General features: G+C 37.9%; 1 protein-coding gene across 4 annotated transcripts in view; it reads left to right on the forward strand.

Annotated features, from left to right (window-relative positions):
• Positions 1–16,424, forward strand: part of MYO16 (myosin XVI) — a 719,880-nt gene extending 703,456 nt beyond the window's left edge. For 3 of the 4 annotated variants that reach the window (XM_063651142.1, XM_063651143.1, XM_063651144.1), the window contains one exon: positions 15,017–16,384. In XM_063651142.1, the coding sequence (XP_063507212.1) occupies positions 15,017–15,244 (228 nt within the window). In that variant the 3' untranslated portion in view covers positions 15,245–16,384. Of the gene's footprint in view, positions 1–15,016 lie in introns of all 4 variants that reach the window. The other variant, XM_054446940.2, reaches the window with a different exon arrangement.
• Positions 16,425–17,322: the final 898 nt, after the last annotated feature.

Genomic DNA, 17,322 nt, shown 5'->3' on the forward strand with positions numbered 1-17,322 from the left:
CCTGCATTGCAAAAAGGCCGGTGTGGCTGCAGTGAGATTACTCTACTTGTCACTAGATGTTCAAGTGGGGTTGAAATTACTATAAGTGTTAATTCTAGGAAAGGGATACTTTCCAGTTATGAACTACAGCAAGAGGCTAAATATAAAATACCAATTATGACTATATTATATTACAACTTTCTTTAAAATCATTTTACTCGGTTTGGAAACTTTAATCTGTTCAGAGTATAAGTAAAGGTTAAATGTTTGCCTTTTTTTGTAAGTGGAAAATATTAGACATATAGCTCTGTTTCTGCTCAAGATATCAGAGAATTGGAAGAGAGACTCCAGGGAATCTGGACCCCATATTTTCTGATAATTTTGAAAGCAAAATTCAGGCTAAAATAATAGAAGGATTTCCATTATGCTGAAATAGAGTCAGCTAACATTGATGAAGGTATGTATTTATGTCCTCAGCAGACCTAGTAGACCTGATTTTTCTCTGATTTTTATGATTGCATTATTATTTGAAACTGTCATTTTGTATTTCTGACTCTGTTTCTAAAACAGATGAGCTGTGATATTGGAAAGAAGTGTCATACAGTCAATGATATAAAAAGCCTAGATTTTGAAGCCCAAGTGGATTTAAATTAATTTTATACACTTGCAGGTGATTTTTACTATCTGTTTCTGGAAAGTAATATTAATTTAAAATATTTGCTTTTATATTTTGCCTACTTTAGCAGGGTCTTGCCTCTTTTCCTTCCTCATCCTTCCTGACATCTGTTTTTCTTTTCTCTAGCATTTATTTAATACAATAATACCCACATTATTTGTTCTGACAGTATCTTAAGGGCACTGTAATTGAGCCCAGAGTCATAATGGCAGATGCTGTGCCTGCCAAATTCATGCCTTCTTTTTCTTAATCACAAAGGTAAACTACGTGTCCCAGTATCCCTTGTGGTTAGGGGTAGTCATCTGACTGAAACTAGCCAATGGAATGAGAACCATTGTGAGGGGTACCACTTACAAGCATAGCCCATTCAACCCAACCTTGACTATCTTCTAAGACCTTTCTCAACCCAAAGCTGGATACAGAATCCTCCAAGACTCAGAATCCTCCAAGACTCAGGTTCACTTATGGACATGAAAGGTCATCCACTCATCAGATTCTGGCCTCAATATGAGCAAGAAATATCCTTCTTTTGTGCAAAGCCACTGATATTTATGATTTATCTGTTATAGCATCTTGGGTAACCTAACTGGGACCTCTTCATCATTTATTTGCTTAATATTTTATTGTTTCTGTTAGGCATTAACATTTGTAGTACCTAAGTTTAGCTTTCATTATTCAATAATCTTTATTCTTTAAGATAGCCAAAATCATGCCTCTTCATGTCTTCCAATGATAGAATTATAGCACATTTATTAATAAGAAATTATAGTACAAAATAATGATCAGTTGGTGCTCCACCAAGCCACACTCCATACATACTCTCTCTCTCTCCCTCTCTCTTTCTCTCTCTCTCTCTCTCTCACACACACAGTGTATAGAGAACAGTGTATATAAAGTTTGTAACTCCTAAAAATTCTTTAAAAATAAATGAACTTAATTTTGCTGAAGGAAAAAGTCAATTCCCTGTAATAAATTGGGCACCCTGAGAAATAGAAATATTTTACTAGGTTCAGCATTTTCTGAGTGCATTTAGTAATGATACAGAAGTGCCTCTCTTACCTCCAGTTCTCAAATGGGTGACTCTAACAGGTCACTGCATTTTGGAGTTGCTAATGGATCCCATTGATTTGCTAATCTGTGCCCCTTTGCAATTATAGCTGATGTTTTAAAATCTAGTTGGATTGGGTTCTGTTACAATCCAGCTTCTTAAAATTATTTTCTTCATTCATATTTGATTCTATTTAATACTGTTACACACAATTAAATAACATGATTATTTCTGGAAAAAAAGTTTTGAGAAATTACTAAATTAGTAGTTAAACTGTGTCCTGCAAAACAATGTAAATTAAGATACTGGCTAATGTAACAGGTTGGGGGAAGTATCCTTCTACTTGAGTCCTCTCTCCTCTGAAGGCTGTGTGTGCCATGCTACCATGATTTTGACCCTTGTTTTCCTCACCTTTATTCCTAGGCCTTACCTCCTTTCCTAGTTATTCACAACTCTGTTGTTACTCCAAACTTTATTCCTAGGCCTTACCTCCTTTCCTAGTTATTCACGACTCTATTGTTCCTCCAAAGCCAACTGTCAAATCCTATACCCGTATCTCACAGAGCTTGTCTCTCTCTTGGTTTTATAATAATTATATACATGTAAGCAATGAATACCATTTGTTATACCACTCAACTCAGTTGGCCTTTCTTCTTGCTGTGTCCTAGTCATCCTTTCAATCCAGATCAAATCACACATCCCAGTGGCCATACTGCCTTTAAATGAGTTGTTTCTCTTCTGTATTCCAATATCAGTAATCACATGCATAAGTTCTTAATCAATTAATGCTACCCTGCCTTGTGAAATTTTTGTATTTGTGTCTTGTCTAAGTATCTTTATTCATATAATTTTTATGCATTTATGTCTTGTTGCCCAATTTGAATGAAAGCCCCTTGATGGAGGTGGTCAGATTGTGTGCATCTGGCTTAGTCCTATAGAACCCACCACAGTTCCTTGCATTTTCATAAACATTTGAAGCACATTTATTAATTGATTGACACGGAAAACTTTTTTGGAAGGCAATGTAATTAATACATATAAAAGTTGACTAAACTCAATTGTACCTGAAATGGCATTTTGACTCTACTACTTTCTAGCCAAGTGACTTCAGGCTTGAAAGGTGACTTTCTGCATCTGTGAAATGAGGATAATGATATTGAACCTGCATATTTCACATGGTTGTGAGTGTCTACTAGAGTACTAACATGTGAAAATGCTTTAAGGATATAAATGATATCATGAAGATGATACTAGAGATGGGCCTTAGAAACCTTAAGGGGGCATCTATCAGGCAGGGAATTTTAATTCGGACGTACAAACCAGGACGACTGTAGGGAAGAAAAGTAGAATTCCAGGGTGTGTTCCACATATATCTGGTTGGGTTGAAATATAGAGACTGTGTCAGAATGGATGATGACGAGGCTAGAATAATTCAGTGTGGCCAGAAAATACAGAACTTTCTCAAAGCATATGGGCTTGATTCTTTCTTTAGGCTAGGGGAAGGCAGTGGCATTAAAGATTTTTGAGCAAGCAAATTATATAGACAGATTTTTTTCTCTCTAAAGAAAGTAGCAAGAGAACAGAGTTCATACAAGATCCTTATCCTAAATGTCACAAATTAATTATATTGCATGATTTGTGGTAAAATTTTTAAGTTTATATTTTATAACTTTCAGTTATAAATGTATAATGTATAACATACATTCACTCATCAGAGTCCATTTTTACTCATAACTATGTGTGGAGAGGTTAAAATCAGCTGCCAAATGCAAAAAAAAAAATGTATTTAAATTATACTAAGTGTGTTCCAACATAACGTTACTTATTATAAAAGTAAAGAATAGTTGTTGATTTTTTTTAAGAAATTAAAGCATCCAGATAAGGTAAAAAATGCAAATCCTCTCTCTTGCTTCCTTCCCTCGCTATTGTCCAGATATAGCTCTTCTTGTTTCCAATAAAACTTTTAACATGCCTTTTGAAGGATATTTTCCCCTTTGTTTAAACCTTAAGCAACAAAGGAAACAAAATTCCAAGAATGAATTTAATTGTATTGCTATATAAATGAATATTTCTGAATTAGGAAGGACCAACTCTTTTAAAAAACCACAAGCGCTATTTTGACTTTCAGATGTTTCTCTTGGTTCTTTAGAAGTGTAGATATATGTAAGCTTTTAATCAAAGACTTTTTAAAAATCACACTTTATGCTATATCTTTAGGATTTATTTAAGTAGACTTTGGTTTTATAGACTGTTTTTTCAAATTTCATTTTTCAACATTTTTTATTCTTCAACATCTTGTTAGCACCAAGTAGAAATGCGATTTGCATTTGAAACACTAATATTCACTATTCAGTCAGCCAAGACATTTCCTTCTTTTAATTTCCATAAATGTCAGTAAATGCCTCTTTTCACCTTTGGGTGAATAGTCAATAGAAAAATCAATTCTGTGACAAATGAACAGCAACATGATTTTACATATGAATTATTTAACAAAGACTATTTTTATCCTTGAAGGGAAAGACTTAAGTTAAAAATCGGTAGCAAATTATTAATTTACATTTATTAATATGATCCACAGGAATGCATATCCATAGAAAGTGAAGAAATTTTATATCTTATGTTTAATTAGTTCATGCCCTAGACCTCATAATTGTCCAATAGGAAATTATTGAAAATTAGTAAATATATAAATAAGCAATAAACCTCATTAAGCCTTTAGATCACGTTGTATTTTCACCCAGGTTGTGAGAGATTTAGTGTTTTGTAATGCCTGAAAATAACTGAACTAATTACAAGTGTCTCACTTTAGAGAAGACACTGGCATCACCTCTGTTTTTACATCACTTTATCAAACTCCATCTTCTTATCTAATTGATGTCTCCTGGATGTTGGGAGACACAAGATTCTTTACAGTAAAGTACAGAGATGGAAAGTAGATTCATGTCTTGAATGTCTGAATTTTAGATCACCAAGGTTTTCTCAATAACAGAATAAAATCATTTTTTAAATCCCCATACTGAGTTGTCGAGTTAGTAATCACCAGTATCTTAAGTAGCATTGTAATTTTCTAAGAATTACCATTTCTATGAAGGAATCTTCTTGTTGAAAACCTAATGAATAGAAGGGAATTTGTTTGAGGGTGAGCATCCCAACCCATAGGGAAATGGGTCTGGACCATGATCATTTATGTGTCTGTTTGCACATCCTAGGAGCTTGAAATGCTTTTCTGGTGTTCAGAGGCACAGACATTCATTGAATGTAAATGACTTAGCTTTTACCTTACATAATCCTTTCTTAAGAGCAGAAAGGAGAACATAGGGGTGTTAGAGGTTTAACCCAGGCCACATTTTAGGTGGTCTAAACTGACAGGAGCTTGTTTATGAGAAATGCTGGCCCCACCCTAAGGGCTCCAGTACTACTGCCTTGGCCACCAATGTTTGTGGAATGGATCCCTTTGTCAATTTCTTTGGACGTCAGGTTTTCCTAGCTCCCTGTAAACCGTGACTTTGCTCTCTCATTACAGAACTGCAAGTGGCCCCCCAAACTTTGAAGCTTTCAGCTCTCTTTTGAATGTCAACTTTAAAAATAAAAATTACAGAATAACTAGCAAGTGTCTTATTAGCCTATTCACCAAACAATTTTGTTTTCAAAGACATTAAACTGTCAGAGAGCCTGTGTGCTTTTCTAAATGCCTGGATTTTGTACTTGTTATAGAACAGTACAATTTTTTCCATGCCATCCCAAAATAATAATTTTGGCCACGTAAGTTTATTTGATCCCTTAACCCTAAGGCACTGCATTCTTTGGCCACCAGGAGTCTGTGGTGACTGTCCTGTCTCCTTCAGCAGCTCCACCCACTAGCCATTCAGATCTATTTAGGCATGTTGAATTCACAGCAAGAAACGAGCATGGGACCACCCACACCCTATGTGATTTCAGAGCAGCCGAGCATTTTTAATAAGTTCTCAGAGCTTTCTAGTGTTTGAAAAACCCTTCGCTGAATCTGTGAATGTGAAATACAACTCACGTGTAAGAATGCGTTCAGGGGAAGCCTGGCGTTGCTTGAAGGCACTCTCTTCTGTTCTATTTCCTGCACTTGATGGAGCTGAGTTGCCCATTTACTCCCAAGATTTTTTTTTAAATGGACCCACACATTTAATACTGTGTGATAATGTTTCTCCCGTCTCTCAAACGTGGGCCACGCATTCATACACTTACTCCCTTTAAACTCTCTAAGTACACTGGATACTTTGTGCTGGGTAGAGATTAATTTACTCACTTTAGGCTCCAAGGACACCATAGTCTTGTGAAGCAGTAACTAATTCTACCCACATGCAATAGATCAGCATTACTCCAACTCTTGTAATATACATGATACTTTTTACATGAAAGAAAAACATCCCCTTGACCCTTAAAGTTTCTTAAATTATTTTACAATGTTAATTAAATGTATAGACATACAGTGTTACAAATAATCTCTTTATTCTTTGAGCTTTCATTTCAGCTATAAAACCAAGGCAAATTGACCACTTGAGTAGAATAAAAGTCTACAAAGGCAAAATAAAAGTAAAATTCACAACACTGATGTTAGGCATGAGATTTTGTTTAGCTGAAATGACATGACTGTTGGAAACGTGTGCTGACTATTCTATTCATGAAGTTCCGTCAAGCTTTATGCATTTTTGCCACTTTATGCCACTGGCTAACCAAGCCCCTACCACTATTTCTATTTGAAATGACAGCCAGCTTTTGAACTTACCCTACTTTGCAATATCACATAGCTTTTCTTGCAGGAAAAAGAAAATGTATTACATGTTAAATCCATCTGCTCTTTTCTCATTAACCTACAACAGTATAAATAATATTACTTCTGTCATCCTACTTGTAAATAAAATACAAAGACATAAAAAAACTCATTGAGTACTAGCTTGAAATGTAGATATTCAAGATGATACAAAGCACAATTACTTTAAAAAGATATCATGAATATATAAATGCAAATAAATTTTAAATTGTTGAAGGAATTTGAGGACTCCTGAAAATACAAACCCTAACTTCAGAAGCATTGCATTTAACAACTGTTTAAATAGGTCACTAAAATCTCTTTATACTCTTTTTTATCTTACCCCTAAAATTCAAAAAAGCTGTAAGAGTTTTCTAATTTTCTTCCTGTAGAACTTTATTTAGTTTTGAGTCATATATAAATCATAGTTATGTTTTAAATCTAATGTGTTGCTCAGTATTTTCTGGGTTGCTTTTTAGTAATAAAAGAATAAATTATGTTATATTTATAAAAGGCCATAAATCGTGAGAAGTGCACCTATTTAGCATTACTTAACTGAATCATCAGGATAATCATAATTCAGCAGTGTTTAGGGATTTTGTTCAAGTCAAGGAGCTAACCATGGCACAATTGTAACAGCTCATATTTAAACAGCACTCACTACTTTTGTGAGGCTTTCTTTTAAGACACCTGCATATGTGACTCATATAATCCACATCAAGTTGTTACATGGTAGGTAATTTCTTGTGGTCCCACTTTACAGGTGACGAAGCCAGTGAATGCTTGCTCAGCATTGCACAAGTAGCTTGCATAGTTGGGTTCCATCCCAGGCATTCCGGCTCCAGAGGCCAGGTTTTTCAGCCACACTGACTGTGCTCAAAACCATCCTCCAATTCCACATGGGTTTGTCATTTCATGATAGAAAATGAAGTTCAATGTCATTCCTGTCACTTGTCTACGTCAAATCCTGTGGAAACCCTTCTCCTCGCATGTTCTTCTCCCCTTTTCTAACTGGTTAGGTGCCCATCTCATTTCTCAATATTCAGATCAAGGGTGAATTAACTTGTGAAGCCTCCTCAGACTTTCCTCCATAAAGCTCCCTTTCTCAAGTAAATGGTTTAATAAAAAAGGTTTTTTAAAAAAAAAAATATATATATATATATATATATATATATATATACCGTCATTTTGCCTCGCTCCGTCTCTGTGCCATGTGTAACACTTTAAGACATGTGTTTTGTTTGTCTAAAAGCTCCTTGGAAAGCAGCTCATTTGTCCCATTCATGAAGCAGGGAGCTCCTAGAGCGGAGGCATACAATGCAAGCATGAAAGTTTGCAGATGTGGAGCCGTTTGTACTTTCCCAGTCATAACACTTGCCTTCTGGTTCTAAAAGATAATGATTCTGTGTACAAAGACTATTATAAAAAGTTCCAGAAAAGAAAATAAATAAGTGACTCGTTATCTGAAGTGGTGATATGGGGCGAAGATAATAAATCTTTTAAAGCAATGGAAAATGAGCTTTAAGTTAAAAGATACCACTATGGCATCCTTTATATTGTACAAACAAATCAGGATAAATTATACTCAGTGTGAAGCCAGCTGACTCCAACCTCACACTGCCAGCAGCATCCTTAATCCCCAGAGGCAGTTTTTCTCTTTCCAAAAAGAAATGGTATCAAAACTAAAGCTTTTTGTTACAAAATCGCTATTTCTTTTTTAATGATAATATTTAATTTACTGTGAATATCAAATAATGGTAAAGGAAGCCATGAGTGTTTTTGTTGTTACCAATAGGACACAAAGTTTAAAGAATGGATAAACACTGATTTACATGATTTTACAGCATCGACTATTTTAAATGCTTTGTATTGTTTATATAGTACCGGACTGCCATTTAGATAGCATTCATGATTGTATTTGTTTGCTATTCTAAAATTTTAAAGCTTTTTCTCTATGAGAAAAGTAATTCTTGTGTTTCAGAATCTAATAAATAAATAGAAATAAAGCAGATTAAATATTGTTAAGGAGTACTGGCCTCCTCTTCTGATCTTCTGTTTCTTGGCTCACAGGTGATAATTTTAAAATGCCCTCTCAGCTAGGTTGAAGGTAGTGGCCTATCATAGTCTTACATAGAATTATAACCTTCATTGTAACATAACCTATGAAAATTCTTTGGTTTTATTTTAAATCAAGATCAATAAAATAAGATGTTAGCATCTTATTTCAGCCATTCTGGCAATTCTTATATACCTAGTAGATTTTACTCAATAGCTATTAATGTCTGTAATAGAAAAGAAAATTTCCATGAAATCCCTCAATAAAGGGGTTTATTCCGAATGTTAATTGGTTATTGCAAACATCAGTCAAGTTTTTGCTTATCAAAGAACTATGCAAAGTTCTTGTTTGTTGATTCAAATATGGTGTCCTGTACTCACTACATTACCAAGACTCAATACCCTCATTAAGAAAGGGCTTTCAAAGGGTTTATGTGCGTAAGTTTCACCTTTTATAAGGTACTTGGGAATTCAGATATTTTTAGTAAACAGAGAGAAGTTTTGAAAGGGTAAGACAGCATTTTTTTTCCAAAAAGAGAAGCAATGACTCAGGGGATCTGGGACTTTTTTTTTTTTTTTTTTGTCAAAATCCTTCCCGACAAGCCTAATTCAGATGAGCAGCCGCTGAAAGTCACTCTCAGCAGATTGGCACTGCTGCTATGCTTCTATAGAGTGACTCAAATCTTTAAGTCTGTTCCTATTATGAAGGTTAAGCAGAGGGTCACATCTAGTATATTTTTGGTCACTATGAAACACTACTGAAAAGAGTTTAGGATTTAGAGGAAATCTGGAGTGGATGTATTTTGTGCTTGGTGTAAGCACAGAGTTGTATGGTCTATCAAACACTAGCATCAAGATAAATACAGCATATGCCATAAGGAGATGGAAGAGTAACACCAACTGCTGGGTAGAGATTTGGATTCTGTTTGTTTGTCTAGTTTTTATGCTTTACTTTGTCTTGTTAGGAATTAGTCTCTATTTTCATGTCCTTTTCTCTACAGTTCTTGTGTTCTTTTAGATTAATTGGATATTTATTATTTCACTGTTACATTAACTTTGATTAAATATTATATTATTCTTTTAATAATTTCACGAGAAGACAACATGCATCCTTTACTCATTGCTTCCTACAGATTTGATCATTTTGACCACTTTTCTTATACTGCTAGAATCTTAAGACCTTGAAACTCTGCTTAATCCCAATAACAAGGTTTTGCAGTTATTGATGGCAGGCACTTGTGTTATTCATGTAATTTAAAGTCTCTAAACATTTCAAGCATATAATTTATATTTACCCATGGGTTTACTAATTCCAGTGTTGTTAATTCCCTCTTACATTTCCATTTTTTCCATCTGGAATCATCTTCTTTTACCAAAAAAAAAAAATCTTATTTCTTTCTATTAATGTGAGAGGTTTGATGACAAATTCCCTCATTTTTGTTTGTCCAAAAACATCTTTATTTCACTTTCTTTTTAAATTTCTTTTATTTCCATAGGTTTTTGGTGAACAGGTGGTATTTGGTTACATGAGTAAGTTCTTTAGTGGTGATTTGTGAGATTTTGATGCACCCATCACCCAAGCAGTATACAACGAACCCCATTTGTAGTCTTTTATCCATCATCCCCTCCCACCCTTTCCTTCCAATCCCAAAGTCCATTCTGTCATTCTTATGCCTTTGCATCCTCATAACTTAGCTCCCACTTATAAGTGAGAACATACAATGTTTGGTTTCCCATTCCTGAGTTAGTTCACTTAGAACAATAGTCTCCAATCCCATCCAGGTTGCTGCAAATGCCATTAATTACTTTTTATGGCAGAGTAGTATTCCATCATATATATATATATACACACACACACACATCATATAGCTATACATCATATATATCATATATATGATCATACATATGATCATATATGGGGTGTATATATATATCACATATATCATCATATACCACAGCTTCTTTATCCACTCATTGATTGATGGGCATTTGGGCCGGTTCCACATTTTTGCAGTTGTGAATTGTGCTGCTATAAACATGCATGTGCACGTATTTTTTTTGTATAATGACTTACTTTCCTCTGGGTAGATACTCAGTAGTGGGATTGCTGAGTCAAATGGTAATTCCACTTTTAGTTCCTTATGGAATCTGCATGCTGTTTTCCATAGTGGTTTTACTAGTTTACATTCCCACCAGCAGTGTAGAAGTGTTCACTTTTCACTGCATCTATGCCAACATTTATTATTTTTTGATTTTTTGATAATGGCTATTCTTGTGGGAGTAAGGTGGTATCACATTGTGGTTTCAATTAGCATTTCCCTCACCAGTAGTGATGTTGAGCATTTTTTCATATGTTTGCTGGGCATTTGTATATCTGCTTTCAAGAATTGTCTACTTAAGTCCTTAGCCCACTTTGAAAGAAATTATAGATGATGCGAACAAATGGAGACACATCCCATGCTCTTTGATGGGTAGAATCAATGTTGCGAAAATGACCACACTGCCAAAAGCAATCTACAAATTCAGTGCAATTCCCATCAAAATACCACTATCATTCTTCACAGAACTAGAAAAAGCAATCCTAAAACTCATATGGAACCAAAAAGCCCACATAGCCAAAGCAAGACTAAGCAACAAGAAAACATCTGGAGACATCACATTATCTGATTTCAAACTATACTATAAGGCCATAGTCAAACAACATGGTACTAGTATAAAACAGGCAGATAGACCAATGGAACAGAATAGAGAACCCAGAAATACACCCAAATACAGCCAACTGATTTTCAACAAAGCAAACAAAAACAGAAAGTGGGGAAAGGACACCCTATTCAACAAATGGTGCTTGGTTAGGGCAAGCCACATATAGGAGAATGAAACTGGATCCTCATCTCTCACCTTATTCAAAAATCAACTCCAGGTAGATCAAGGACTTAAATCTAAGACCTGAAATTATAAAAATTCTAAAAGATCACATCAGAAAAACTGTTCTAGACATTGGCTTAGGCAAAGACTTTATGACCAAGAACCCAAGAACAAATACAACAGAAACAAACACAAATAGGTGGGACTTAATTAAACTAAAGAACTTTTGTATGGCAAAAGGAATAGTCAGCAGTGTGAACAGACAACCCACAGTGTGGGAGAAAATCTTCACAATATATACATCCGACAAAGCACAAATATTCAGAATCTACACGGAGCTCAAACAATTTAGCAAGAAAAAAAGCCAAACAATCTTATCACTTTCATTTTCGAGGGGTATTTTTTATTCAATGTAGAATTTTATGTTGACTTTTTTTTTTTTTCTCAGTAATTTAACCAGGAACATGTTGGCTTCTGGCTTCCAGTGTTTCCATGAAGACATCAGCTTTCACTCTTACTGTAGTTCCTCACTGGGCTGTGCTGGAGAACCAGTCTACCCCTGGTTCTCTCCTAATCTTCAGGCTTGATCCGCCTGTACCTTTAATTGTGAGGTCTTTGTTCCTTAGCCCTGAAAGATGACAGCAAATCTAGCCCTGTGTTTCAGAGCTCCCAGCCTGGCTCTGCAGCCTTGTGCCCCACACAATTTCAAAATCCAGAAAATGTTTTAAGATGAGACTGGCCACATGCTGGAGGCCATCATCACCCCTGCCAGGGTTTTACTTCTGAAGCACCTCTGTCATTGTAGGAGATTCCATTCTGCTTTTTATAAACTTTGGCCTAGGGCACCCATCACCCATGCAGGTGAACAGCTAAATGAGTGTCCCCTGTGGATGATGGCTGTGCATTTGAGGACCTATAAGTTTTCAATTTGTTTCTTTAGTCCCATGAAACTCCAAAATATCATGTGGTTTATCTTTCTTCCAGAAAAAACTCTCTGGATCTGGGGAAATGCTCAGAATTGGCAAATGTCCCCGGGAGGAAAAAAGCAGCTGGTAATTATCAGTTCACCTCAAAAAGCTTCACTCCATCTGGAATTCTCTCCATTTGTCAGAATTTCCTGATGTTTTAGAAAAATGACTCTTTTTTGAAATTTTTACAACAGGAACAATACATGCTATAGCTATCCAGAAGTGAACGTTCCTCAGTTTGTTTTCTAAATAAATGAATATGACGTTGTGTCATTTAGGAAACATGGTGTCTTAAGAAAACTTGGGGAAAATAATCAGTTGACATTGTAGCAATATTCTTCCATCAGTTAAACGTTGTTTCCTAATCTGGTGACATTGTTTTCAGAGATCACTACTGTATGCTGAGTGTGTGCCAAGGAACATAAATATGAATGTTCCATGTCCACACTAATGAGGCTGAAGGGAATGTAAGCAGCACAGCACACATTGGTGGAGAATGACGGAGGGGCTGGCACACACTCCTGGACAAACACAGAGAGATGACTGTGGTCCCATTCAGAAAAAGAAGGGAAGAGGAACATGGTACAGGGGACTCTGATTCTTAGCCTGTATCAGATCCTAGACCACAATAGTTGGGTTAAGCACAGTAGACTCACAGCTAAAAGCATGTCTTCTTTTGAGAATTGTCTACTCATGTCCTTAGCCCACTTTGAAAGAAATTATAGATGATGCGAACAAATGGAAACACATTCCGTGGACTCTTGGGCCAGGCTGCCAGGATCTGTCATTTTCCATGTGGCTTTGGGCAGATTACCTGACTGCCCTGTTCCTGTTTCCTCATCTGCAAAATAGGAGTACCCACTTTACAGGGCTCTTAAGAACTGATGAGTTAATGCCTGGAAGGTGCTTATGAAAGCACCTAACACATGTGTAGCCAAAGTGTTCACTAAATAACCTGATTTCATGCAAGCTCCCACCACCCTGCTTTCTTGGCTCACTCCGCTGAGAGTAGAAGCAATCTGGCTTCCACAAGCATCTGCCCAACAGAATTTCTCATTTCCAGGCCATTCTGATGCAGCCCTAAAGACTAAAAAAAAATACCCTTTTAAGGGGCCCACTCTGCTCTGCAGCTCACTCTCTGTTATGTCTAGAAATTGCTTTAGGGATTGAGTAACCATAGTTCTCTTTTCTACCCTTAAGCTCTTCTTTCCTCTGGTTGTCTGTAAATTCAATTGGGGAGGCTCCTTTTACTAATAACCAGCTCCAGAACTCTAGTTACAGACTCTGAATATGGGTTTGACCTTCATGCTGTAAACATCATCTCCTTGATCCCAGCCTTTAAAATCCTCTTTCTGGGGGAAACAGTAGGCTCAGGTGTTGGTGTTAGAATTGGGCCTGGAACACTCACTCCCTTTGCTGCTTTCAAGTGACTGTTTTCTACATAAGTGCATAACCACTTGTGTTCTGTTTTGTTTTATTTTCTCTCATTTTAATGGAGAGGGTTGTGATGAGATGGAAGAAGTGCTGGAACAAAGTAGTTAGTGCTTTGGAGGTAGGATGAGTCATCTCATTTCCTCTGAATTCTCCCCAGTATTCCTATTCGAATTTCCAGAATCTCATTTTTTTTTTTAAACCAGTATACTTCCTTAGAATTGCCAGAAAAATTGGTATCTGCAATGTCCAGCTGCTACAGACTTCTGGCGGCTGGCAGAAGAAGGGTGACCACAGCTACATAGCCAGCTTGTCTTGTGCCCTAGCTGAAGTCGGGGGTAAGCTTGGTCTGCAGGGTGTCTCTCTTCAGGGACCATAGTGACGCAAGATGATGTAGCCAATACAGTTACATGTTTTGATACTTTCCTGCAAAGGCCCATAATGTTCTCATCTTTGAGGGCTTAGCGTCTGAGAGTACACAATTGCTAATTTAGCTCATTGCTTTGTCTCACTGCCACCAAATAGAGCAGGCAGGTAGATACACCAAAGAGGCCTCAAATATTCTCAAGCACAGCTAGCCTGCCTTGAATGAGCTCATTGGATATTTTAGTGGCTGCCTTTTGTAACACCTAGTGCTTGAAAACATTTTCTACATGAGTGTGGTGTGATTGTGTATTGTCTATGAACGGACCTTCATGAGTAGGGGTCCATCTTTGGGTCCATGCCTTATGGTCGGAAGTGAGGTCATGTAACCCTAATAGTCATGTTTGACTATTAACTATGTGGACAGATGGAGGAGCAGCTCCAAGGATGGAGTGACGCTTGAGGAAGCTCTGTTAATAGGAGAACATCTATTATGGATAGAAATTAAATGAAGAGAAAGTACAAGATGCCATAAGAATGTACACAATAATCGAGGGCATGGGTCAAGCAGACATTTGATTCTTTCTTGTAGCCTCTGGAGGTGCAGCACACATTAATACTCTACCTAGTTCCCAATGTTTTGTTGCAGTCATTGCCTTAACTCAGCAATTCACAGCCTTCCTAGCCCAGTGCTGTTTCCAGAGGCAGCAGTGCATGGAGATTGAGGAAAGAGGCTGCCTCTTTTAGTGCCAACCCTGCCCCTTTGTATCCAGGTGTTGCTATCACACTTCATACTCATTCACAATATTTGGTGCTAGCTGTTTTTTCTCCCCCTCTTTCTCCCACAGGTAATCCATCAGCTGAGGCTCTCAGAGAATGAAAGTGTGGCCCTGCAGGAACTCTTGGACTGGAGGAGAAAGCTCTGTGAGGAAGGACAAGACTGGCAGCAGATCCTGCACCACGCTGAGCCCAGGGTGCCTCCCCCACCACCTTGCAAGAAGCCCAGCCTTCTGAAGAAGCCGGAAGGGGCCTCCTGCAACAGGCTGCCGTCTGAGCTCTGGGACACCACCATTTGATGCGGCCTGAACTGCAGACTCACAAAATAGAACTGCCTACTGATTCCGGGCTGCAACAACAGAAGGCTGCCTTCTGACATGCGCTGGGTCTTCTCTCCACGCATTTAGATAAAAAAAGCACAGGACACAGACGCTAAATATATGAGATCCCGTGTGTGTGTGTGTGTGTGTGTGTGTGTGTGTTTGTGTGTGTGTGTGTGTTCTTTCTTATCCATCTCGTGGTGATACACTCTGATTTTCAAGCTCCTCATTTACGGCTCTCTGCTACCCCTAGGTAGCAAGAGAGAGGCTGGGAAAAGTGTGGACGTGGCCAGAGAGAGAGAGTAGCGGAGGAAAGGAGCAATCCATGCACACTCTGTACAGTTGTTTTCCTACGGTTCAACAGTCTGTTTATTGTACTTCCAATGGTTTTATTATAATACAGTATATGGGACATATATTTTATTTCTTTGTAGCTATTTGTTTTATTGGTATTATAAACCTGATAATTATTTACATGTTTATTACTGTAATTTTATAACTTTATGCAATTGGTGGTGCTTCCTTTCTTCAAAATACAGATTTTAAAAAATCATTTCTAGATTATTTTTTTCCTCCACAGTCCTTTTTTTTCACCTAACACACCTAAAATCTTGAAACTACGTTGTTGTTTTAGCTTCGCCAGTGTCACCCCTTGCAAAACTATGAATTGAGCCCCATGTTTTAGGTGTTACTCATGGATGAGGAGGCTGTTCTTTCCTACGCCCTGTATTTCTGGATAAGTGGATTGTGCACCCTTTAGTTAAATTTCACCTCCCGACTTCAGCATAGATCACAGGGAATCACATGGCACTCGGTTAAACACGTATGGCTTCAAATCCATAGCTGGTGGTGTAAAATGATCATATTCATTCAAAGGCCTACACAGTACAAATGATCACGCTGCCATGTACTGGTTTGAGCAGTAGGGGCTGCATCGCACAACGCTCGTCCCCCGGGACTTACACTGCATGATTCCCTCGCTGTATATCCTCAACCCTCCCATAATGCAAGGCCTTGTTCATTGATGTGCTTTCGTCGGCTGTCGGAAAGTTCTGAGCAGTGGCTCCAGACCACCTTGTCTTGCTACTTGGAACTTTTTATTCATACCAGCCTTTGAAAAGTTACTGTGCCAATAAAGAGGTACAAATGTGTTCTTCTATTGTTTTTGTTGTTGTTATTATTGTCTCCCATGAACTCTTGTGTTTTCTGGTCAGAGAAGTAGGGGCAATGAAGTGATCTCACCCAGACTCCCTTAATGTGGGGGCCATAGCATTGTGCAAACTTTAGACACCAATGATGTGTTATACAATACAGGCTTTATGATGATTCCAGTATGGTGAGACCAACAGGTCTGGAAGGGAGTCCCATTGAAAAGATGGCTTGTCATCCTCAGAAATCCCGGAGAAGGGGACACATAGTGCGATCAGAGGGCCACACCAAGGTCAGCCAGGAAGCAGAGGGCATAGGGGGAGCCCTTTATTTTAGTTTGCACAACACTAGGAAAGGACAAGGCAGGATCAGCAGGCATAGAACTGGCTGCTTTGAGAAATGTCGGTGGGTTCTGGGGTGGAGGAGCCATCCCTACCTGTCTGGGACCTGGCCTTGAGGTGATTAGGGTGGGTGGAGAGTGGCCTGGAATGACAGCCCTATGAGAGCCCACGGGGGAGACTTACTAGGGATGTGGGCTCTAGATTGGTTGACTTGTCTTTGAAAATCACGTTCTGGGGTGAGTCATCACTATCTTTTGAATGTGGCTAACCCTGGAAATGGCAATTCCTCCAAGGTAGGCAGGGCCCCAGATGCCAAAGCATCAGAACACAGCAAATAAAAGCACATGGTCAATATGTAGTTACTGCAATGTTACTGCAGCCGCCCAGCAACCACAAGGAAGTGTTCTGCCTGACCTCCAGCCTGACGACAGCCGAGTCCCACTCCCTGCCTATTTCTCTCTCATCTTTGTCCCTTCTGACTTTCAACCCCAGCCGAGAAGCAACGGAAGAAGCCAACTTTCCCTTGATACATGGCGTCTTGGGCCATGCTATGGACATAGTAGGCAC

Source organism: Pongo pygmaeus, chromosome 14 (genome assembly GCF_028885625.2).
Source record: "Pongo pygmaeus isolate AG05252 chromosome 14, NHGRI_mPonPyg2-v2.0_pri, whole genome shotgun sequence".
NCBI classification, from domain to species: domain Eukaryota; kingdom Metazoa; phylum Chordata; class Mammalia; order Primates; family Hominidae; genus Pongo; species Pongo pygmaeus.